At 39.7% G+C, this 26,198-nt stretch overlaps 1 protein-coding gene across 6 annotated transcripts; it reads right to left on the bottom strand.

The window, feature by feature from the left end:
* Positions 1 to 794: 794 nt before the first annotated feature.
* On the bottom strand, positions 795 to 25,088 carry usp19 (ubiquitin specific peptidase 19). 6 transcript variants are annotated; one of them, XM_053240995.1, is made up of 26 exons: positions 24,854 to 25,087; positions 23,122 to 23,444; positions 17,027 to 17,155; positions 16,785 to 16,921; positions 16,156 to 16,668; positions 15,671 to 16,022; positions 15,144 to 15,300; positions 14,473 to 14,544; positions 14,255 to 14,370; positions 12,780 to 12,997; positions 11,909 to 12,101; positions 11,586 to 11,719; positions 11,296 to 11,454; positions 10,751 to 10,861; positions 10,294 to 10,404; positions 10,088 to 10,189; positions 9,799 to 9,939; positions 9,592 to 9,710; positions 9,348 to 9,491; positions 8,906 to 9,243; positions 8,695 to 8,805; positions 8,376 to 8,592; positions 8,061 to 8,213; positions 7,721 to 7,887; positions 7,116 to 7,291; positions 795 to 2,511 (listed from the first exon to the last, which is right to left on the bottom strand). In XM_053240995.1, the coding sequence occupies exons 2-26, from the start codon at positions 23,288 to 23,290 to the stop codon at positions 2,371 to 2,373; spliced, it is 4,380 nt and encodes a 1,459-aa protein (XP_053096970.1). In that variant the 5' UTR covers positions 23,291 to 23,444; positions 24,854 to 25,087; the 3' UTR covers positions 795 to 2,370. The 6 variants fall into 6 exon arrangements, with proteins under 6 accessions (XP_053096970.1, XP_026776863.3, XP_053096966.1 ...); XM_026921062.3 differs by having other exon boundaries at positions 12,780 to 13,003; positions 24,854 to 25,086; XM_053240991.1 differs by lacking the exon at positions 795 to 2,511 and adding an exon at positions 2,523 to 4,886 and having other exon boundaries at positions 12,780 to 13,003; positions 24,854 to 25,088.
* Positions 25,089 to 26,198: the final 1,110 nt, after the last annotated feature.

Here is a 26,198-nt window from a genome sequence, read left to right as displayed (position 1 = left end):
TCTGTGTCTAATACACATGGAAACTAGTTAGTGAATGAATAAACTAATATTATCTTATAGCAGTCTCACTTGCCAGTTTATTAGCTAGTCCTACCTGGTGCCTACACTCATTGGCTACATAAGCACACTTGGTAACTTTGCAGTCTTTGTCATCCATGTTGATCAGTGGAGAGGGAGCATGCATAAACACTAACCAAGTATTATTTGAGTGATGAACCATTCTCAGCAAAGCAGTAACACTGAAATGGGAGTGTGTGTGGCAGAGTGTGTGTGAGTTTCTGCTCTTGTGAATGTCCTCCTGATACTTCTTCTGCTTGGTGTTTCTGCACTTGTAACTCATTCTCCGCTGCTGTAGATGCTCCCACATGGATACCCTAAAGAGTTTACCAAAAAGAGTTTATGTTCAAGTCTCACCCTTTTTTCAGTGGATGATCTCACCTGAATCCTGCATACTTGTACCTAAGAACAACATTCCTACATTCTGATACAGACTGAGAAGTAAGAACATAAAACTGATTAAAAAAAACAACTTAGAATGACATAGATTCACTACACTGGACATCTGCTAAATTAAGTCTGAATAATACCTTTAAAAATGGAATGTCTAAATGTCTGTTTTTGACTCTGAGTGTGTTATTACACCCCTGTAATCCTATTATAAAAATGGCATAAAGTCAAAAGAATGGACAATTAAATTATCACAATAAGTCAGCCAAAATGTAATCAATATATGATTTGGAGTGAAGAAGAAAAGAAACTGAAAAGATACGACGTAGTGCGACAGTGTTGCACAATTAACCAGCTGATGAATAGACTTGTTTATTGTTGTTTTGATTGATCTGAACATGTACAATCAGGAGTCCAGCAAATCTTATCTGAGAACACTTGTTTTAATATAAAAGGCAAGTGAAAGCTTTATGGTTGTTCTGTATTTACATGTTGGTGTCCACATGGAAATCGGTTTTATATATACATGAACCAGAATCAACAAAGAACAAGACAGGAGCTGGAATATAGTTGTGTAGAACAACTCTTTTCCACTTCATTATTAAAAACATTAATTGTGATGTAATGCCAACTTGTTCACCCTAGCCAAAGCTAATCCATGAAAATGAACAAAAAACAAAAAAAAAAGCCAACAACAAAAAAGACAAAACCCTGACAGCCTTATGAGAGACCTGTCCTTAATTCTTCTTTTCCTTTACAAAACTCAACTCATTTTAAAAATCTAGAAAATGAAGAAAGTAGTTTAGCTATACATCTTCAATATTTACCTGACTAGAATTATATTTCGATGAAGATGCAGATGGTGAGAGATTTCAAGATGAACGTGACTAATCATAAAATCGAAATAAATTCAAATCAATGGAATAATCATCTGGCAGACTGTAGCTAGACATTGTAAACTGCAAAAAGTCAAAATGACAGACTTTAGAGAAACAGGTTAATCCTGTTCTGGGATGAAACTGATTTTTCTTTTTTTTAATACCCTGGACTTACCTGAACACTGGTCCGACTACCGTTATCTTACAGTTAAGCTAATCTCTCAGATCTACTGCTCAAAGTTTGAAATTTTAGTTATAAGAAGACATATAACTATCATATAGCCTTTTAGTTAACTTACTCCAAGTTTTATTTATATTAACCATTTAATATCTTTTATTCACAGCAGCATTCTTATGATCAAACCCTCAGCTTCTGCTTAATATGCAGTCTAGTACAAACAAGAAGGGTGTGGAAGCAAGACAATCCGCTCCAAAATAAAAGAAAAGAGTAAATGACAAACATTACACTACAGGTTATCAACATGCACATCTGTAAGTTAGGTTTTTGCACTTAATGCAGGGTGTTTTCCACAAGGTGTTGCATGTAAAAAGGAGAGAGAGGGAAAAAATGTCCATAACTCAACAAATTATTACAAATAATAAACAAGTGACACTCCAGAAAGATACAAAGAAAACCACTCCAACAAGCCAGTCCACTTTGGGTATAAATACGAGTGTGAACACAAGACTATCTGTCCACTGGGTTAACAATTAATATGTGGGCACCAAACTGCAGGGGGTTAACAACTGCTCCATATATATTTTTTAGATCTCCCCCTCCTCCGCCTGGTATTAGTGAACGTCTGTGTGCACATCTCTTCTTATGCAAATGAATCTAAATCCAAACTTTAAGCATATTTTCATGTGTGTTGAGAGACATACGCATTTAGCTAATTTCTAATATTTTAAACATTGCACATGTGCAACAGAAGCACCTTTGCTGCGCTTGATCAGCTGATGAGCACTGAAGTCTCTTTCAAGGAAGAAGTCTCCCTGAGGCGAGGGCTGCAGTTTGGTGGTCACTGCCACAGCTTTAGGGCTGAGTTTAGTCCACCTCTTCCATGCTGGTGTAGGACGAGCCGGAGCATTCTGCAGACCGGGCAAAGAGGTCAGACGTCACTTCTGCACCCAACTGAGGGGGTCCTTCAGGGTCCAGGTCTGTCCCAAAGAGTGCCTGGCTAGAAGCCTGTAAAATAAACCATGGTTATAATGGGAGATTTCACGCCCGGTCTGGCGCACATGAACTGAGAAAAGGTTGCGCACTCCATAACTAAAGCGAAAGGTAAGAAGAGAAATCAATTCCATTCTGCTGCAAGAAGCGAAACATCATTTGTTTGACAGTTATAGGGGTTAAAAGAAATCATGCTATAATACATTTGTGCAATGGAAGACTGTCATTTTTATTTACAAAACAGAAGTACAGGTGAGTCTACTACAGCACTTACGACATTGCTGTAGACCCTGTTGTGACTATTGCTGTGACAATAGAGCATTATCATAAATAACTTAATAAACATAATATAATAAAACATGGTCTAAAACATGTAAAAGTATTTTATACAGTATGCACAAGCCAACTGATGATTACATGTATTAGTGTAATTACATGATAGAATTAATCTAAACCAAAGGCTGTGTAGTTGCAAAAATGTAGACAACATGTGGATTTGGTAAAGTTACATTTTACACCTCTTTAAGACTCATCTGAAGAGATATTCTCATGAGAATGATGTGGAAAAAAAAGAACCATTTGAAGTTACAGCCGTGTATGTACAATAACATATAGAAAAGAAACATATAGCTGTTATTCTAGTTTCAGAGTGAGTGTATGTGCAAACATGCAATAGCATATACAAGTCACAATTATGGAATAAGTTGTTTAGTGGTATTAAAATCAGTTACTGAAGCTATACATTGCAGTATAAATGGCTTCAGTTAGTGTTATAAAATTACATCCCTGAGGCCACGACCACTCCAGCTAATACTACATTTCCTTACAAAGTGAAGGCCCACAAAATGACTAATGAAATCTCAAGAAACCACATGTGTCTAATAAGATTAGCGAACCTGGAGGTGTGCATCGGGACGGAGATCCCACAGGACCCAAATGTCATGGGAGTGGGAGCTTTTTTTTTTTTTTTTTCATTTTTTTTTTTTTAAACTTTCTTGTGGTCAGGAGTGGGCAATCAGATATGAAACCCACGGGACAAAGAAAGATCACATTCATTACCATTAGTGCATGCGAGATGCATTGTGACATTGTGCATTTACTGCTTTTATTTATCCATCTTTAGTATTGCCTTAACCTGCTCATGGTGGTTCAAATGACTTATTATATAGGTGAAATATTTTTAGACACAGAACCAACAAGGTTTGTCAGAAAATATCACAGGCAGGAGCAGCCAGTAATGTAAACAATAATGTGATTGGTTCAACTTTTTGTGGGAGTGTGCAGGAATGTCTTAAAAAAAAAAACAAACAAAAAAACAAAACAACGAAAAGCATAAGAAGAGACAGTGATCAAAATGCAAACCAAAAACAGCGGAACTTGCAGACCATTTTGAGAGGTTAAGCCACATGGCTTGACATTATAACTAAAAAAAGCTGTCTTCATGTTGGACGGATGGCAGCACCTGTTAGTAAGAAACTCGACGGATAAAATATATATTTACACAGTATAAGAAGAATCATTATTGAGTGATTAGAGTTTTGAGCAGATGGATATACTGAGCTTTATATTACTATGACAGTATAATAAACTCAAATGCAAAGTCAGTGTGTTGACAAGTTTAAACTGAAGTTGATGGCTTTTTGTTCTTTTTTTAAGCTAAATCTGAAGGCTGTTACATGAGCAGTCTGATGTTAATTAGAAATAAGAGGGTAACTATTGCTAATGGTGTAAAACAGTTACAGGATGCCCTGAGTTTGCCCTGTAATCAAGTTTCTTAAAGATGCTTCTTAAACAGTATAAATGATTGTTCTGTACAATTAAAGTTAGGAATTCTTTTTATGATACACTGCTGTATTTAAAAATCAAAGAAATAGAAAAACAGACATTTAAAAATGATCATCCCATTTTTTATATAGAAGTCACAGAGAGGCCCTGAGCCTCATCTACACAATAAATAAACCATCCATCTAAAGTAACTCTCTTTTGTTTACATACTGGTTTGCATTTTAAATACACATTACATGCGTGCATGTGTGTGCGTGGGTGTGTGCGTATATAAACAAACACACTGTACATATATACACTCTACATGTGTGACACTTTTCAGTTTATCCCCAATGAGACTTGTATATCAGGGGATAGATGATGTTGAGCAGCAATGCAAACACTGCAGCCATAGTGCCCAGGAGGAAATATTTGGTATGGTCATCATCAGAATGATCAGAAACGTGTTCCTGTCTGCGCCATGTAAGCCCTCCATTGCGGTCATCCTCTTCCTCCAGCCTTGTCCTGGGTCTTCTCTGTCGGAGTCTGGGCCGGAAGAGGCTCCAGGAGGGAGCGCCTTGGTGCCCTTCCGCATCTTCCTCCAGTTCCTGCCATATCAGAGACGCCTGCGATTGGCGGAAACCTGTGTCAGCTTCTGGGACAGGGCCAGGCCTCAAAAGCACCCAATTATAGCCATAGCAATACCTCTGCTCACCCTTTTCTACATCTAACATTTCTACAAACATTACTGACTTTAAAAGCATTACAATAAACAAACAAAAGAAATTATGTTCATTTAGTGCAATGGCAAGGTTATGGTAACTGTAGCTGTATAGTTGACTAGTAACACGTCAACAGCCATGTCAGGGGGAAAAAAAACAAACAAACAAAAAAAAAATTTCGGCCAAATACTGACAGTGTGACTAGAACACCTTAGGTACGAGTTCAGTACAGCTCCATTGCTAATGTTCAGCATGCAGCATAACAGTCTCTTGCTATCTTCTTTTCATCTGATTTTAAGCAGACATGAACTAAAAGAATTTACATTTACTGCTTATTACACTGCACGCTGATATTTTATTTGCCTTTTTTATTTTAATATTTAATTTAATTTTAATTTAATTTAATTTAAGCACTAACTGAAAGTATTTATAGTAACACAAACTGCTGTATTCATAAACTCCATAAATTTTGTTCCTTGTGATTAAATACGAAAGTGGAATTACTTTGCATACAGTATTCTAGCCAAAGCCTAAGTTGTCATTAGGTCTTTGTTCCGACATGCTTTAAGCTAGTAATGAGACACCGCAAGTTCATCAGAAACCACTGAAAATTGACCTGGCACTAGATTCAGCTTGTATACGTAGAACATTAGAGCTGTTAGTGCAGCTTTGAAAAAACAAGGTAATTAAATACCTCTCGTAAAACTTTCAATTATTTCTTTTAACAGATGTTGATTTTTTTGGACCTGTTCCCACATGGAAACCTGAAACATCTGAACTTCCCAAAAACAGTTTATGCTCAAGTCTCACCCTTGCTTCAGTCTAATCTCACCTGGTTATTGTACACTTGTACAGTCCAGCGAGCTGAATTGCGTTCTTTGGTATGCTATGGACAATTCCCTAAATTAATCAGATGGCAAACCTTGGATAGTGCCTAATTATCCAATGCCTGGTTCAGCTGTGACATCTTGGAGTAGCGTACAGAACAAAGTTAGCATTCAAACATCTTTGAGGTGTTTTTTTTTTTCCCCGCTAAAGACTGACTAACAAGGTTGTCCTTACACTCACCTGTAAGAAAACATCAGCATACCCTTATATTTATCACAACTAACACCCAGATACTTATTTGGCCTTAGTATTATTTAGAGCAGATACCAAGTTTTTAAAATCTTTGCATAATTTGTCATTAGTTGACAGCAACCAGCAGACTAGCCACAGAGACAATATCAAACATATAATAACCAGAATCAGAACTATAAATGCTCATACTTCTGTACTCTGACACACAATTGCACAATGTTAATCATTCGGAACACATGCACAGGCATACTAACAATATATTTGCTTGATCATGACCTCATTAATTTCCACACCAGTCACAAGGCCATGTATATATAGCAATTTGAACGACTTAGTATTAGTATTAACCTTAATAAAAGAGCAAATTCTCGGTCTGTAGGATGGACATAACTATTCCCTGATCATTTTTAGCACCGACACTCCTAACATATTACACAACGGATTAGGTGAAATACTACACAGACAGAAAAGCTTAAACTTTTTTTTTTTTACACAATTTACACAGTCTGAAATTTGGTTAAGGGACTAAAACGTTGTTGCTGTGGTTGCACTAGATCGGTATTTTGTAGCTAAACATAAAACAAATTAAACCTAATCTTGTTTCAAAGAAAACGGACTTACAAAGACACACAGACTTCCATTTTAGCATGAATAAATAACATGCAAGACATATGCATACGCTTCTGAATTTAACACAATCTCCAACATGTACAGACAAAACAACATTAAAAAATACCCTTAAAGAGCTTAAGGCTTAGTATTAAAATTTAAGAGAAAAGGGCACAGGAATTAGAAAGAAAAAAATAAAGTGACAAATTTCACCCCAGCTACCGTCAGGCGTTTAATCTATGGTACACATTTATTCACACTTCCCATTGTAGGGTACAGCACTAACTTCTAAAACAGCTGTTAATCATCCAGACGAGTGAACTTTTTAAATTGATCTCTTCAAAGCCATCAAGTGTAGCTTTGGCATTTTTACTGCATGATCGCAGAGCTCGTGGGCTTTTCAGAAACTGAAACGTTACATGGAAGAGAGTGTAATCAGCTCACCTGACTGGCAGCAGCTCCAGCTGCAGCAGGAGACTCGGCTCCCAGCGGGTCCAGCAGACGAGGCGGTCGCTCAACGGGAGAGTTCCTACGTCGGTAGAACAGCACGTAGGCATAGCGTGTCACCACCTGGCTCTCTTCTACTGTAGTCACAGTGCTGTCATCAAACAGACGCCAGCCTGAGCAAGAGACACAAAACTGGTTAACGCAGAGTGAACTTCTACTGGCCAAGACTCACTCGTGTCTGTTACATCATCGAGACTTTTCAGCAAAGATAAGAATATTTAACATTTATTTAGGCAAGCTCAGGTCTGCCTTACTAAGTTTTTTTTTTGGCTACTTAGTCTGATATTGCTTAATAAAAAAAACAGAAAAAAATGTAATAATATCCAAAGATGACACCAAATTTCACATTTAGATTCAATCTTAAAAAGATTTTCATGCCAATGCTTATTTACATGCCCTGCTTAAGACCTAGCAGAGAGTAAGTGTCTGAGTCCCATATGTAATCCAGATATTTTTGGAATAAAATAAAAATACTTGCACTGAACATGTAAATTCACTGTTTCTCATTACAAGGGGAGAAAGAAAAGAAGAGCTGCACCTACCAACATCACTGCGCTGACTGTTTTTGTCATTGGGTAGACGAGCATAGGCTGTGTAGTGACCCCCAATCATTCCTCCATAGTGGTTTATAACAGCATATAGGTCATAAATAGGGGGCTGCTGAACATCTTCCTTCTGGCCAATACAGAACTTACTCAAGTCCAAGTTCCTGTGGACAAAGGCAGTTGGAACGAAATAGATCATATAATTATTCCATGATAAACAGGCAGGGGAAGAAAAGAAGAAGAGAAGAAAACAAACAAACAAACAAACAAAAAAAAAAAAAAACACTTAGGATATACTATGGAGACCAAAAGATTATAGGCAGGAGCTTTTGCATACCTCACAGGAAAGTCCACCATGTCATTGATTTTGTCTCTCCAGATGAAGCTCCGGAAGGAAAATCGTTTGAGCTGGATGATAAGCACGTTCGGCAGACGCCAAAGCAGAAGCTGCTTGGAGGCCTCCCTGTGCTGCTGACATTTTGGACAGTACCTAAACCATACGGAGAAAGTCCACAATAGAAGAAACATTACTGCATAAAAAATTTGAAGCTAACTACTGAGGTTAATCCAAAACGCCAATATATGCAAATATAGTGCACTCTGAAGAGAGTGAAAGCCATTATTTCATCATTTTTTTCCTTCCATTTCCTACCATGCTTCCTCAGGCGCTAGCACCTCAGGCTTGGTGAAGAGGTTGAGGCATTGCTCCAGTGTAAAGTGTCCCGCCCTGGCGGTCTCGCTAGCAGAGCCTGGATCCTCATCAAACTCCAGCTCTTTTGAACGCACAAGCACGTACTCTTTTAGCCGCTCATTATTCTTCCATACCAGCTCCAAGGTGCAGTCTTCAGACACCTCCAGTACACCATCACCTAAGTAATAATGAGTAAATCAGCATGTGGTTTTGAGGTTCCTCAGAAAAAAGGACAGACTTTGAATAAATATGAAGGAGTGAGCAAAGATAGAGCTTTAACCTTTGTCTTCAAGTTTTAGTTCCTTGTTGTTGGCATCTTGTAGTGAGATATAGAACTGAGAACCACTCCTGTAACTACAGTCTGAGGGTTGCTGGTACCCTGTGACGGCAGCTGAAGCAGGCACACACACAACCACAAATGTTAACTCGAGTAATATCCAAAAGTGACAAATAATAAAAAAACTTTACAATGAATCCTATTATGAAGTTACCTTCTGGTTTCACAGCCTTTTCACATGATGTTTCTTTCTCTCCAAAAGGATCCTGGGAGCTAGACAGCAGCTCAGAGAAGCCAGAGTCTGTGGTGCGTGTGGACAGCGAGTTCAGGTCTTCCGCTGAGTGAGCGGAGGCCTGTGCTGTTGCCATTTCAGGAGAAACACTGTCCTGCTCCTGAGCATCCCCTGCTTCAATTGCATGAAGTTCTTCCTCTTCCGCCCCAGGTCCCTCAGCAACTGAACCGGTTGTAAGAGGGTGTTCACCACGAGACAGACTAGCCTCAGGAGATGTCCGACCAGACTGGAACGGAGGACGGAAAACGTTCACCGAATACCTGCACATGAATAGAGCACAGTCTAAGAGTGACTGCCACACCAAATTGGATGTGACACAGCTACATCCAAATAAAGGTTATCTGCAGGCATCTGTCCAGCATACCTGGAATACCCTTCAAGGAGCTGAGTGAGTCGGGTGTAGGTCAGTCTTGACTCAGGCACACTGATCAAAAACGGCAGGCCCACATTCTCAGTGTTAGGCCGGCATAGAGATTTGTGGTTGGGCCAGTGGTTCTTCTGGCAAGCCCTATATCACAGGAAAATGTGTTTTCACTTTCTAGAATGGTGACAACTAGGAGCAACACCCCATCCACAAATCACAACCAGAAACTGAACTAATGACTCACTGGTTGCAGTAGCCCACACGATAGCAGCGTGTACAGCGCCTCAGTTTCTCATCGTCTGACAGAGGAGGTTTCTGGCAGGCAGCACACTTGGCTATAGGAATACTGGGAACCTGAAGCCTCTGCAGATGTAAAGGAAAATAAGTAAACAAACAAAAACTCGACGTGAAAGCAGTTCAGCTTAAAATGTTTGCAACAAAGTTGTGAGACCTGATGGACCCTAAGCAGCACCACTTTCTCCTTAGTCAGCTCTTTGGACAACACCTCGAAGCAGAAGAGCATGTCGGCAGATGAAACCGTATCAAGGGAGTGAGAAGGCAAGAATATCCGATGGAAACGATTTTTCACCACCTGGGGAGGAAAGGACACTTTAAACCAAAAGTTCCAGGGCTAAAAGGTTTAAGCGTATGAAGACCTGGAACTATTTGGCATAATCTGGCATTTGTCAAGCATTTAAATAGTAAAGATAATAAAAGTGTTAAGGACAGAAATTGCATACCTCTGCTAACCTTAGGTTCTCTGGTTTGACTCTCACACTCCGGGAAATAGACTCCAACACTTCCGCTGTGCTTGAGTTCTCTTTACTAACACTCACCAAAAACTACATAAAGACATTCACAAAGCTACTTAGCACAGTAGATAAAGGAAAATGAAATGAATGTAATGGACCTGTGTATAGGAGCCAAAGTACTTGCTGAGTTTTACCTTGACTGGTTTCTTGTGGGGCTCCTTAGCAAAATAGAAGACAGTGAGCACCTTTTGTTTCTGAGGTAGAGGGACAGGCAAGTATAGGAAGGGGTCAAAGGTAATAGAAACCTAGAAGGAAGAGGGTGAGAACTGATTAGACCACCTTTAAAAAAAAAATAAACAGTGGGATTCCACCACATTTTATATCCTGTTGAGTTCTTACAACCTGCAAGTAAAAACTGCAAGTAAAGTTTTTCTATTTCACACCATTCATAAAAACCAAGCCTCATTATCCCTATAACATGAGACTACCACAGAGGGGCACTGTGACCAAGTTTTTAAATAATTTACCATCATTTATGTGTCTATGTATGTACGTGTTATGTGTATGTATATATTTTACATATTGTATATAAGAGAGACAGAGAGAGAGAGGGAGAGAGAGAAAAAGAGAAAGAGAGACACATTTATTTACCTTGGAGCACATTGGGCACACAAGCTTTGACTTGTACTGGCCTTGGAACAGATCAACAATGAATGAATCATTCCTCATCTTGTGCCTTTGCCATGCTTCTTCTGCTACAACCTGTCAAATCATAATAGCACATACAAACAACAGCAAACTTTTTCTCCCTTTTCCATAAAAACAATAAACATATAATTATATATATATATATATATATATATATAATTATATGATATATATATATATATATATATATATATATATATATATATATATATATATATATATATATATTCAGATATTGCACATTCAAATAAATTTGGAACAAAAGATTGAAATCTACTGCATAATCTCTGAGGTATCAAAGCAATACAGCTAGAACAAATTCCAGCTTTTATTATGACTTAAATATTGTTCACTACTAATGTAAATTACTAGCATTCTTCAACTGAAAGTAAAACTCATTGAGAGACGAGGCAGATGTCAGTGCAGGTCTTGTTAGTTGTGTGCAACAAGAACTTCACTATACTGGAACTAGGAAGCAGGAGCAGCACCTCATCTTGGCGGCCATCTGAATCCACGGTTTCTGTGTACGGTTTGTTTTGGATACGGTTCAGGTCCTCATGCAGCCCATCCAAGAGGAAGGCCATGAATTCTTGGGCATCGTGTTGAGCATAACCTGTAAACTGACTGGCCTTACTGGCCACTATTGCCTACAGGGAGAAATAGAGGATGACATTTGTTCAACTAGTTGACACGGGCTGTTCAAAGAAGCAGCAGAACCTATGTAGAACTCCGGAGAGACTATAGTACAGCAGCAGTAAGAAGGTAAATATACTGGTACCTTTAATTTGGAGGGCTGAAAAGCATGGTGAGTGCCTTTCCATAAAGCCCGCAGCAGCACCGCAAACCCAATAGCCAACCTTCCACCTGTGCCCAGGGGGTTATTACAGTTGATCTCTGTCTCAAAAGCCCGGTCTAAAATCAGAGAATAGAAATAGAAAGGTTACCATGCATTAGCAAAACAAACAAAACAAACTATTCAGCTCTACAAAAAAGACAACAGATTTTCTCTAAGAGTACCTCCAGCAGAGGCCAGTGAATACTGTTATTATTAGTTTTAATTACTGATATTGCTTTTATCATTTGCCATTGAAAACCCCATACCATGGAAATAATCTCTTAGTTCCCGTGTGTTGGAGAGAGACTGGATCACGCTGTTCATAAAGCACGTGTTCCCCAGGTTGACCAGTCCTGTGAAGCCAGGGAGACACACCTTCTTCTCCTCCTCTTCCTCAGGTCGCTCACTGCCTGCAGAAGGAGCGTGGGTCATCGGCTGCACCATGCAGGTGGGCTTCGGCTGGGGATGAGAGAAAATCCAGATTGGTTTAGTGCAGCAGATGCATCCAAGAGGACCTGAGGGTGTTTTCCCATTGCTCATCCAGAAACAAAAACTGGCCTAAACAAGAACTAACATTTCTAGTTCATTTTCCACCATCTTGAGTCTGCTGCGGTCAGAGTTACGGCAGTAAAACACTGCATAAACTTTTGAGTGCACTACACTGCCAAGTCCAAAATGGAAGAACAGCTTGAACTTTGTTTCTTTGTCTAAACAGCTGTCAGGTTTACCAGTTTATACAACCTAAAACAAAATTAGCACATGAAAAGGCTTGCTATCTAAAGATTTTTTTAAATTTCAAGAAAACATAAATGACAAAAATATGACAAAGCAAAAATATTATTGTAAGGATGTAAACAAACATCCTAAAAACTTCTGTTAAGTATAAGCTCCTGCTTGTACTAAGCCTCAGCAGCCACATACAGTTGGATCCTTTGGAACAAGACTGATGGTCAACTGATACCAAAGGTTCTGGTACTTTGTGCAGTGGGAAAAGCCCTAAGCTCTTTCATCAGGCATCCTAACACAAGGACTGTGAGAACTAAAAAAAAAAAAAAAAAAAAAAAAAAAAAAAAAAAAAAAAAAAAAAAAAAACAAATTAAATGACGTGGAAAAAACATTCCACAGTTCCTGCCTTACCGTGGTAATGGCTGGCTCTTGTTTGATAGGAACATGATCAGAGACAGAGCGTGGAACCACGGCATCTAAAGTACCATCCTCTGGAGCCCGAGAGGACTTAGGCTTCTCCTCCCCTGCCCGAGGCTCCTCCTTGGCAGGCAGAGCATGCTGACTGCTCCCTGGCTGACTCTTGTCGAGGGAGGAAGGCCCGGAGGGCACAGCAACCTTCGCGCCCCCCACTGCACCTTAAACAGAGGAGAATAGAGCTTGTGGTTAGAAAGCAAAAGGTCAAGAGTAAATGGCAGTTCCCCAAGGGGAAAAACCCTAGCTTTTCAATTTTATATGCAATAGTGATTGTCCAGATTTGCATTTCAATAGCATAAAAGTCTGTTTTCTCTCCAAATGGAAGTTAAAACAAGAAGGACTGTTAGTAAGAAGTATAGTGCCTGGACTGGGGGATTGGCAGCAGGACAAGGACATGCTAGGTGGTATGTCTGTATTGAGTTACTAGATCATTCTCTGCTTACACACTCCTTCACTGAATGGTGCCCTCATGTCCACATGTAAACCCTTGTCTGCTGCTCCACCTACAACAAAACCCAAGCTTATTCAAATTAACTAACTTATCTGTTTTGTGTAAAATCTAGTCAGTCAGTCACATACATTGATGTGGTCACCTTCTTTCCCACCCATTATAATACGTTTTGGTAGAAATGTAGCATGGCAAAAATTCTACCCAACAGCTGAGAGAATTTCTACAGAAAGGACTGTAGGACTTTTCTGAAAAAAACCTGCAAGTCGCTGGTATGGTTGGAACATGCCTTAACCCTTTGCCAGTTAGTTACCACACTACGCTCTGCTATAGAATCAATACTGCCAGCAGAACTCTCCCTCACCACAAAGAAGGTCAAAACCCCAGCCAGGACATACCAAACTCCGCTCTCAGGTACTTGCTATTTCTGAGGGAGCTAGCTGGGCCAACCAATCAGGGCTGTTGGTAATGTCCCACAGGTATAACCTAAAGTTTTTAATGCATTTTCTGGTGCATTTCATTAGATACACATACCTTCTTGGTCCACATTAGAGGTGCATAGTTAGACACCATAAAAGGGTGGAGAAATCAAATTTATCGGCTAGCCCAGACGATTTTTTGGTTGCCCAGAAACCTAGAGAGTAGGCATATGTACCCAGGTTAGAGAGTAGTAGCATATGTAATTTAATCCCGAAGAAGGACAAGCTAGTTAGTTAATTAAGTGCAATAATACAAACAAAAATGAGGAAGTTTTTGAATTCCCAGGGCGTAGACGATATCTTGCAGCTACAGTCATTATTCCGGAAATTCTGGATTGGCAAACTACTCTTGACCCAGCAGTGACAGTGAGGTTATGAAACAATTCCACCAAAGTTGTTTTTCAACATGAAAATGGTCCACAAACAAATTGACTAAAGATATATGTGATGATCTGGCAGTAGCAAGTAGAAGCCAGGCAGCAGACCTTGTGGAACTTGGGCTTCCAGACCCCCCCATCGCTGACTGTGCCTCTTCCTCAGGGTGATGTCTATGCGTGATGGAGTGAAGGAAAAACTACACTGTTCCGGCTGAATCAGGTTCCTGAAATATTACCCAATAGAAAATCCAACTTAAACACATACTGGACAAACTAGACACCGATGCTTGAGATAATAATACTATCCACCAGCCAGAAGCTCTTACCTGAGTTTGACTTGCCACTTGAAGACAGTGTTTGGTCCACAGTCTGGATGTTGACGTAAAAAATTAGCATCACTGAAAGGAGGAATACAATATGAAATGAGGGTGGATTTCTATTCTGGTAGAAAAAAACTAATAAAATGTTATGTTGAATATTAATCGCTCTTTTTATTAGTTTGCCCTTTTAGGAAAACATCTGCATGAGATAACACATTTCAACTAGTCAGGGGTCTATTTCAACTGCTGTGCCTATTTCATACATCCAGTTCAGGGCATAAAGACATTGTAGAAAATATCTAAATAACGGATACTACAAATCACTTCTTATATTCATAAAACATAAGACAATATATCATAATAGAAAATATGTTCATTATATAGTAATATATTTAGCAAATTTTTAATAAGTACTTATTATTTAATAGTTTGCTTATTATGTATAACACATCATGTATACAGTTTACTGGATGTTTTCAGCACATTTCCATTAGAGAATTGCTGTTTAGTAAGTTGACTTGAATGAAACTGATTTTATTACCTCTGTACATCTCATTGTAAGGAGGTCCAGTGACAAAATCCACAAAAAAAACACTAGTGATTACACAATGCCTCTCTGACACTCTTGAGCATTGCTCCTAGCCAAGCAAGAAAATTATCCTTGAACATCCACTCACCTGGTCTGGAAGATAAGGGTGAAGTCTTGTTCCCTGAAGAGCACCCTGGAAATCTCCCTACAGATTTCCTTCAAGTAGACATTGACAACCATCAGGTCGGTCCCTTTCTCATATGAGTCATTCTTCACAAACGACAGGTTCACCATTGGCTCTGGGCCTATTTAAAAAAATAATTATTATTATTATTATTTAAACCATTCTGGCAGGTTTTGGCCATTCTGGTCTCTTCATTTAATCAGTTTCGAAACAACAATCCCCATGATGCTCCAGCGCCGGACATTTTGGGACAGCGAATGTTAAAGACGCCAACCACTAGCCTCATCGCATGACTATATCAAATGCCCTGCTTTGGAGTCCTACACACATCTGACATGACTCACAGCTATGGGACAGACATTTAGGCATTACACACAGTACTTAAGTTAAAGCATGACAAAATATCAAAATCAAATGACACTGCAACCAAGCTTTGTATGCTTCACAGCCTTTGCCTACTTGGGCTCTAATCTATTCAGTGTTGGACTGACCTCTGTCCTTCTCAAGACTCTTCTCACTTGGCTCCTCTTTAGATCTGTCCCTCTTCTCCTCCTCTGTATTTTTAAACTCTCGCCTTTTGGAGTCAACTGTTGGAACAGTCTCTCCAGATTCCAGATGGTGGGCCGGAACATCTGTTTGTCTTTGGTCCTGCACAGCACCATCAGTCCTCCCTTGCTCTTTGCTTTTCTCTTTGTCCTCTGGAGCAGTTCCTCCTCTGCTAGTCTCCCCAGGCTTACAGGTTTCTCCAGGAGTTGGAGGTATTACTCCGGGAGCAGAAGGCTCATGGGGCTCAGGCCTTGGCTCACAAACAGCTAGCTGATCCTTATTTTTACCTGCTTCAGCCTAAAAGACAATGACGATATAACACCAACGTTATAATAATTATATATTTATTTGCATGTAGCTGGCCAATAGACCTAAAGAATGAAAACATCTTTGCTACAAATATCCCAGATAATCAGATATTACACCTCACCTGAGTGCGTCTGTCTGTCTTTTTTTCAATCTCTTTCTCTTTTTGTGACCCCTGGTATGCTTTAATCTGGGTTTCTGATTTGCCTTCTTGGGCAGTAGAGGGCACAGAGGCAGATCCATGGCTTATTATGGGTTTGCCATTGACTACTGGTTTGGGCTGATGCTCTCGTGCAGGGCTAGATGCTACAGTGGGCTCCTTTGTGCTTTTGGAAGGACGGACAGTTCTCTTGGCAGTGGGCTCAGGTGTCTGGTCTCCTTTACTGCCTGGCTTAGTCTCAGATACTCTGATGCCTGCACTCTCAGAGTTCTCTGCCTGTTTGTTCTTCATCCCTCTTTTTACACCACGGTCAGGTTTACTGCATTTCTGATCTGTCGATGGTGCCTGCTCTTCCGGTCTGCTGGAAGTTTTGAGCATTTCAGAGCTGAAGCTGGATTTCTCAGACCTCTCTGTTGTTGACTTGTGACTGCATCCATTCTCCCTCAAGATGTTTACTGGGTCGTTTTCTTTGTTGTTCTGAGGGAAATAAAGCAAAACAGTGAAAAAAAAAAAAAAGGCTGAATATGCACCACTGAATAAAAACATTCCACGAAGGTCCATCCATTCAGACCAGCAAGAGTATCTCTTCATACCATAAGACTGGGCCAGTTATTGAAGGGGATCTTCTTGTGCATGATGAGTTGCAATATGCTGCCTTTCTCCTTATACAGTACTTTGCTGCAGGAGCTCTCTATCTCAGCGTGTAGGTGACATTGCCACTCACGCCCATCTGAGATCACGGCACACAGGATTCATACAGAGAAACAATATACCAATGCATAAATGAAAAATTCAATGAAATATGACAGCACACAACACTGCAGGTTTAGTTTACCTGGGAAGCGGACTTGGCAGGCCGTATCTGAAAAGGCAGTGTCAACATTCTCCACCTTCAGTGCACCCTCTCCACATCGCAGCCTGACTATCACCTCATCTGCATTCTGCTTCCAGTCTAGAAATATATCTGTGTGCGCAACACACACACACACACAAACCAGACATACACATTAATGCTGTTCTGTCAGCACCTGGAAGTTGGCAGAGAAAGTAACTTTCACACTCCAAGAAAGCAGTTGATGGAATCCAATCCAACTGACTGTTGCTATGTGCAACAAGCTTTCATACTAGACCTGTATCAATAATAATAATAATAATAATAATAATAATAATAATAATACCAACAACAATAGAAAATTTGCATTTAAAGGTAGCAGTAAAAAATTTCGCAAAAACATGCATTTTTAATGTAACTCGAAAAATACTACTAAAAACAAAATTACAAATTACTTTTGTCTTATTACAGGTGATGGCTATTCTACTTTTACTTTAACATGAGAAAAAAGGACACGTCTCAGTGCTCGCAGAACTGAAGGGTTCTCACCAAACACAAATACATTATTTAGTTTTTTTTTTTGTTTGTTTGTTTTTTTTTAAAGAAAGCTTCATGCTGAGACAAGGTATGTGGATCGGGGCTGGGAAGTCGTGAAAGTGAAAAGTTTTCTCTTTCATACAGTGCTTGTACAGTGCAGAGTATGAAGCTTGCAACCACAGTTGCCAGGTTTCAGACCAACTCCATCTCAAAATGCACACAAAGACTTGAAACTAGCCCAAACATTTCATGCACTGAACACGGGAGACACATTTTTCTTCTTTTCCTCAATCTCTGCATGGGAAACAAGTTAACAGAGCTGTCTTGTAACAAACCTAAGAACTAAATAATATTATCAGGTTACTGCTGTTAGGTTAAAACAGTTCCCTGATTTGGGAAAGCCATCGCTGTTTTGAAACATAGTTAGTTTCTTAGACAGTCACATTAGATAGAAGATAGAAACCTTGACATTCACAACACCCTGTGGATCCTTAAGATCTAGGTACACAGTCTAATCAATTAGCAGTCCATATAGATGTCATGGTCATGAAGGAGCAGCACTGATCTTGCACTGAAGGATAGATAAATGTTTGATTATGTTAATTTTAAAATAACATTCAAAGTTTAGCAGGCGTTGCAAGATTTTCGACAGGCTTAAACTGCTAATGCAGTCTTCCACAATGTTTAATTCATACCCTACACCTCCTGTCTGAGATTACATGGTTACAGTTGCTAAGCTACAGTCGGTCGTGGCTGTTTAGTGGAGTGGTTTAGTGAAATCTGCAAACAGAGAAAGTAATTATGTCATATGCTTAAATAAAGATCAATGCAAAATTAGAGATATGATATATATTCCAAGCAGCAGAACCAATTCCAATACTTTACATAAAAACACTAGACAACTGTCTCACATTTCAGCACAGAGCTCAAAGCTCATTCTGCATAAAACGCACTTTGTCTGATAACAAGTGGAGCATGTAGAATTTTGCAAAGGAGAGGAATAGATCTGAGTGACGGATATATTTTGGGGGACAAAAGCTCACCTTGACACTTACTTCCATTTGGTCTCTAATTTACCAAGTGGGCATAATTAAGTATTGTTGTATCCCAAAAACAGAATTACTTGTCTCTGTATTATGGATTTCCTTACTGAATGACAAAGGTAAACCAGTAAGGGCTAGTTTGTCTAGAGAATATTTGTAGCTGGACAAAGCACTTGAGCCGCAGTGTAGTGCTAAAGGGTGTAGTGTGAGCCCAGCATGCTGAAGAGGTGCCTGTGTGTGCTGGACTGAGAGCTGGTGCAGGGTAGAGCTGCTCTCATGACCTTGACAAAGACCTGCTTCACTGAGGCAGACTCTCACAGAGTTGGATTACAACAACACTTCAGCATTCAGCAGGCAAGAGAGCACACACACAAACACGCACTACCATACAAACAAACACCACACTATATGGCCTTCGAGCAATGAAGTGTGTGTGTGTGTGTGTGTGTGTGTGTATATATATAAGAGGCCAACACAGCATTACTTAAAAAGCAATGACCAGACAATGAACACGAAAAAATCATTTTGCAAATACTATAATAGTTAGAATAAACAGTCATGCTGCGTGGAGGGTAAACATGTCCACCCTAAGTTCTTTATGAAATGAAAAACAGATAAAAATGGGTGTGTGATGGTTTCTACAGATGACATCAAAACCAGGCTGGGAAGATCCATCAATAAGAGTATGCTCACCCTCATTCACAAGCAACACTAGTGAAATTGTAACTTCTGCTTTTGTCTGCATTATGTCAGCACTTAGTGAGGAACAATACAGCTGCTGAGTTTTGAAGACAAATCAACAGTTGCACAGTCCATGCTGTATCCAAGTGGCAATGTTTTCCCCACCTTAACAATTAGGAAACACATCTCAACCTTTTTACTCATTTATAAGCACTTAACTGTGAACAGGTCATAGTATTAAAACGATATGTAGAAGAGAGAACCCATATAACGCTGCCCTTTGTCTTTGCCTTCTTTTGCATACAACAGTTTCACTTTCAGTTCTTTGTCTTCTTCCACACGTTTCATTTGAATAGGAAAAGTTATAAGAGCACTCGCTGCACTGCGCTGCCCTGCCTTGTAATTAAACAAACCATTGATAATCATACGTTAAATGACACTGAAAAGGATGTAGGACATTTTTTTACTGCTTCCTCATAGCTTTTATTGTATTCACTGTAATTAGGTATAAACACCTTCTCAATTTGATTCTAAAGCTTGTTTTACAATGTGTGATTTCAGCAGACTTTTAAGATTATTGCTTGTTGCACTGTATGAGATTATCTCAATATTCTACAGCAGACTGTGTTATAGCATGTGTTCTCTATATAAGATAATACGATGAAGACCCTCTAATGGTACACTTGCGATTAAAGAAAATGACCACATTCTGCTTATGTCATCAATCAGCGCAATGTGAAATTCACACATAGAAACACAAACAGAAACATTCTTCAAAGTGAGCCAAAGGTAATACAGATGATTTTACTGTACACTGTTTCGCTATTGCCACTACAGTATTTGTAGCTCTCCAGTGAGTTTCATGCCATGCAATGCAGTCCCCCCGATGATGGATTTTAGGTGAGCATTGTAGCAGCAGTCATACTCAGATTTGTAATAAAATTTCTGACATTGCCAAGTGCCAATGGCACTAAATCAGCAAAAACTATAATTTATCAGAATGTCGCTAAGCACATTACCTCCCTCTATCTTTCTATGAATGATTGAGGCATAAAAGACTTTACTTGGAGAGTAAATTCATGGGGTATTAGGTTCTGACTGGGTAAGAGGACAGATGAATAAGTAGATGATGTTATTTCCGAGAGCAACTAATGAAATAACATTGAAATCTGCTTTGTTCTCTCTCTCTCTCTCTCTCTCTCTCTCACACACACACACACCTGATATTATGGATAAAAACTGACACTTATTAACCCACTCACACAAGGGAATAGGTGGATCGAACATTTCTACGCAACCAATCCTGATACTTGCTTTTAAGGACCAATCTTTACATAAAAAAGATATAATTATATATATATATATATATATATATATATATATATATATATATATATGTGTGTGTGTGTGTGTGTGTGTGTGTGTGTCTCTGTGTTTTTTCCACAGTGTGTTTATTTCTTTATCATACTGACTGCTGCAGGATTAAGAGTTACTTCTCCTTCTGCTTTCTCACTGCTCCCACACAAACACAGCAGGGAACAAATGCATTCACATGCTCACACATTACAAAGCATGGAATGTGTGTATGGTGCAGCTATGCTATAGTAGAAAGGGAAAAAAATATGACTTGGAGTCATTTCGTGTCAACAGACAATAAGTAGGCGGAATATGATCAGTATCAAAAGTCAGTGTCGTAAAGTCATACCACAAACCTGTCTGGGAAAAAAAATCTAAAACCAATCACATAAAGGTCACTGTAAAGAGAGGGGGGAAGTTTTTCATACCGTTTTAGACACTATATAAATACCAAAGTTTGGGACACAGATACTGAAATTGTTTTAGCCAGGCCATCTCTTTACAAGCTTCTGCCACCTAATAACGCAAAACATAATGGTACAATGGTGACAGGCTTTAAGACAGGTTCTGTGTTACGTTCAGTGTAAGATTTCTTTTACACCAATCAACACCACACGTACAGGCCAAAAGTTTGCACATACACTATATGGCCAAAAGTTTGCAGACACCTGATCATCACACCCATATGTGTGTCTTCCCCAAACTGTTGCCACAAAGTTGGAAGCACATAATTGTATATGATGTCTTTGTGTGATGTAGCATTACAATTTCCCTTCGCTGGAACGAAGGGGCCCAAATCTGTTCCAGCATGACAATGCTCCTATGCACAAAGCGAGCTCCATGAAGACATGGGTTGCCAAGGCTGGTATGGAGGAACTCGACTGGACTACATGAAACCCTGACCTCAACCCCACTGAACACCTCTGGGATGAACTGGAACACTGACTGCACCCCAGACCTCCTCATCTGACATCAATACCTAATGCTCTTGTGGTTGAATGGGCAAATCCCCACAGCCACGCTCCAAAATCTCCTGGAAAGTTTCCCAGAAGAGCGGAGGATGTTATTACAGCAAAGGGAGAGCAAATCTGGAACGGGATGTTCAAAAAGCATATGAGGTTTACGGTCAGGTGTCCACAAACTTTGGGCCATGTAGTATATCAAATATTGTAACACCCACATCAGCCCTGACATTGATGTTCAGTACATTTCCTCTTATGCACACAACACAAAATTAGTAGGAGTCGATTTTGCTTTGTTTACATGAAAAGATTTTTTAAATCCATATAAATTGATTCCGACTGCAGATTTCAGATGAACTGTTATTATATATATATATATATATATATATATATATATATGCACACAAGTCCAGTCAGTGCATTCATTTTTAATCGTGCTGCTTGTGTTTTTAATGAGTTTTAAATTATTTCAGAGCAAAACCTCATCCAAGCATGATCACTGAACATACAGCAAGAAGAAGAGTTTGTGACTCTAGTAAAATCACTCAGCATTTCATATTTGCATTAAAGGATGCCCTGGTTGTCAAAAATTACACGAAATGCACACATTATCCATCAGAATAATGCCTCTACTCTCAAATATCATTAAGGTGATGTCACGTCCCACATCTTCCTCAAAATATTAGTTTGATGTCTATTACATTTTTAAAATTTTTAGATTCATATCTGTAAAATGAGGACCATTTTATTGCACAAGCAGCGCATCATGACTGAAACATCCATACAGATTCCTATAATGAAAGTAATCAGATACAAAGGTTTATTTTTTATGACTATTTTTCTTCTTCTGTTTAACACAGGACTAAAAGGAGTGTTGAGTAGAAATTTAATTGGAATTCTTAGTGAGTTTATTCTGTTCTGATTAAGGTGTACACATGAGTGTTTCATATACTCATTGTGGTATCAGTCACATTATTAACGGATTATTAGGATGCGTGTACAACAAATGTAGGATCCAAAAGAAAATCACTGGTAATCCGAAACAGAATCTCAATACTAATCCCAAACAGAGTCATGATGGTCTAAATCTCAAAATAAAAAGGGAATTTTTAATTTCCCTTAAATTGAATCAAATTAAATTTCTACTCAACACTCCTTTTAGTCCTGTGTTAAACAGAAGAATAATAATAGTCATGTAAATAAACCTTTGTATCTGATTACTTTCATTATAGGACTTTGTATGGATGTTTGAGTCATGATGCAGATCAAGCTCAAGGGCATATATACATGAGTGTTTTATATTCTCATTGTGCTATCAGTCAGATTATTAATAGATTATTAGGAGTATTATTTGCGTGTACAACAAACGTAGGATCCAAAAGAAAATCAGAGGTCATCCAAAAAAGAATCTCAATACTAATCCCAAATAGAGTCATGATGGTCTAGATCTCAAAATAAAAAGGGCCAGTAATTACACATGCCCTTGAACCTGATCTGCATCATGGCTCTGATGGCTCACCTTTCTTGGTGTCTTGGCTGGCCGCAGTCGCAGCACGCTTGGCCTCTCTGCTCTCTTGGTTAGCCCGATCTTTTTGTTTCTTCTTGCTGCTGCTGCTGCTCTCCTCAGCTCCTCTCTGCGCTCGTCTGCGGCTCGCCTCGCCCGATGCAGAGCTGCTGCTGCTAGCCATCTTCAGCCACTTGCCGCTGACAGGGCGGCTGTCTCTCACCTCACTGCCGCCGGACGAGCCGCTTTCACTGGGGTCTGAGTCCGAGCTGCGCCGCTTCCTGCCCGGGCCGGCTATTTTGGCGGCGTTGCTACTCCCAGAACAGAATCGGGGTGTGCTGAAGACAGAGCAGGACAGCAGCCGTGTGTGTTAAAATACGCACACACACACACACACACACACACACATACTAAATCAGTCTGCAAAAACATTAAACCCTATGTCTAACGCTCGGTCTTTTGCGTTAGCTGCAGTGTCATGGTGTCACGCTAACACCGTGAAGCAGAAAACACTAAAACCCGGCCACTCCGACTCACACCTCGTGCTTTCCGCCTTTAATTTACCAACTAACAACTTGTCAAATATCTCCAGCTTGACAAACTTCTGGGACAGGATTTGGCTCCACACATAAGGACATGCTATCATGCTATCATGCTAGCTTGGCTAATAACACAAGGTTACGTACCTATTTACTCGTAAATATTCAATGTAAACAAGATGTCAAAACCGCATTCAGGTCAATTAAATATAAAGTTAGACGTATACCCGCTGCGTTTTCTGCCCAAAAATGATTAGTAAATTGCTGTAAAAAGAAAAAAAACCGTCTTCCGCGAGGAGAGCTGACTGACGAGAGGTCTGCTCTCATAGCTGATTGTTCTGATCATCGATGCCGGTGTCCGGTAACACTAGCGACAGAAAGCGGATTAGCTCGCACTCACTGCTGCGTTAGCTAACCGGCTAGGTGAAAGAAAACGCTTTCAAAAAGAACACAGCTAACCAAGCTGCGCCGAATATAGTTTAACTGTCCATTCAGTTAAAGTATATCAGCTACCTGGATTATGTCTAGTAAAATTTAACATATAGAACCAGACCAGTTTTGGAAGTTAGCCGGTTAGCCAGTTAGCCTGGTTTCGACCCAGTTTTTTTTGTGCACGGTTTAGTGGCTGGAAAAACTTCTGTTTATTTCCATAAGTGAAAAATGTTAGCTGTCGATTTTTATTTCAGACCGCACTACATGACACGGTATTTAGACGATATTAATGAAGCTATTACGTGGTATTAGGGGGGAACAAAAAACAAAAACAAACAAACAAACAAACAAACAAAAACAACAGCCTGACAGAAAGCAAGCTAATGCTCTAACTGAGTCCGTGACCAGGAGCCGACGGTGAGAACTGCAGCAGGCTGAACCCAGAAGCCTGCTACCGAGCGGGCTAGCTAACTTAGCGCACTGCTAACTAGCTACACAGACCTAAACACCGGGGTGCTAGTTAGCTAACTAGCTAGCTTGTCGCAAAGCCGGGTGGTGAATAAGTGAAACAGCGGAATTATTAATGGTTAATTTAAGACACAGTTCCTCATTGTGGTGATGGTTTACATTTTGGTTGAGAGTCATGTCAGTATCAGTGTGAGTGTGAGTCTGAGCAGTGTGTTAAACCGGCAGCGCGGTGTCATATAAACCCTGGGCTCGGTAGAATAATAATAATGATAATAATTTTAATAAAGCAAGCGAGCCGTCGACGTTACCTCGAAACCAAAAGCTCCGCTCTTTCCAGAAGATTCTAGCCAGGGCCCATGCTGCTCAGCGACTGACAGCGGATTAAAAAAAACAGCCCTTCCTCTGTTTCCTCAACCCGATCAGCAGGTCCCAGCTACCAGCTCGCTGGCTGAAACAGAAAACAAACCGGAGACGGGGATAAGATCACAGGAGTTACCTGCCTCACGAACCGCCACGACTTCCGGCCTCAGCCAGTGTTCATTTACTCTGCCAGCAGAGGTCAGTGGTGTATGTTCACTAACTAACAATGAGGTTATTAAAGAAACACGCTCTAATTTATAGCGCCCTCTGCTGCCTGTGAGGTAAAATACAATGGAGTTGAAAACCTTGGCATCTTGGCAAGCTTTCTTCTGGCCTCAACTTACTCCACCTGCTATGCTAAAATGAAGTATTCCTTATACACCCACCGACCACTTTATTAGGAACACCTGTACACATGTACGTTCATGCAAATATTCAGTTAGCCAATCCTGTAGCAGCAGCACAATGCATAAAACCACAGCTAATGTTCATATCAAACATCTCAACAGGGAAAAATGTCATTTCACTGACTTTGACCGTGGCATTGAGTTGGTATCAGACTGGCTGGTTTGAGTATTTCAGAAACTGCTGATCTCCTGGGATTTTTTACACACAGCAGTCTAGAGTTTATTCAAAATGGTGCGATAAACAAGAAACATTCAGTGAGCATCAGTTCTCCAGGCAGAAACAGGTTATAAGAAAAGTTAGGATAGGAGAAAAGGAGAATAGCCAAACTGGTCCAAGCTGACAGGAAGGCTGTGACCACTCTGTACAACCGTGGTGAGCAGAAAAGGATCTCAGAAAGCACAACACATCAAACCTTGAATCAGATGGGCTGGTCATTTTCCAATCTTCAGCTTGTTTTGCTGAACAGCATTGGCCCTGGCTGACCTCTGAATGTCCCTCGTGTCCATATTGAGCACGATATCAGTACCTGTTCCTTAAAGGACAAAATCATTGTTCTTCTGTCTTTTTTATCTGCCATTAAAATGCAATGACTTTTGGATTCCTTAAAACATCTTCAGATTTTTTTTTATTAGACTAGGAAACAATGATTAATGTCATGTCATTGCAGCAGTCATCCTCATCTCCAGGTATCACTTGGCAAAAGTAAAGTCACAGTATTGAAGAATGTGTTATGGTTTCTGTTGTATTCAGGGAAAAGGAGTTAGGGAAACAGACAGAGGTCTATCAGGGAGAGATAAGGGCTGGAAAAACTATGTAGAAGTCTAATATGGAAAAAAGAATTAAACTAGCCTCATCTGTTGCATGGCAGTTACTTTCTTGGGTAGT

Source organism: Pangasianodon hypophthalmus, chromosome 16, assembly GCF_027358585.1.
Source record: "Pangasianodon hypophthalmus isolate fPanHyp1 chromosome 16, fPanHyp1.pri, whole genome shotgun sequence".
Lineage (NCBI taxonomy): Eukaryota > Metazoa > Chordata > Actinopteri > Siluriformes > Pangasiidae > Pangasianodon > Pangasianodon hypophthalmus.
Note: the sequence above shows the minus strand (reverse complement) of the source record. Positions and strands in the feature narration are given on the sequence as shown.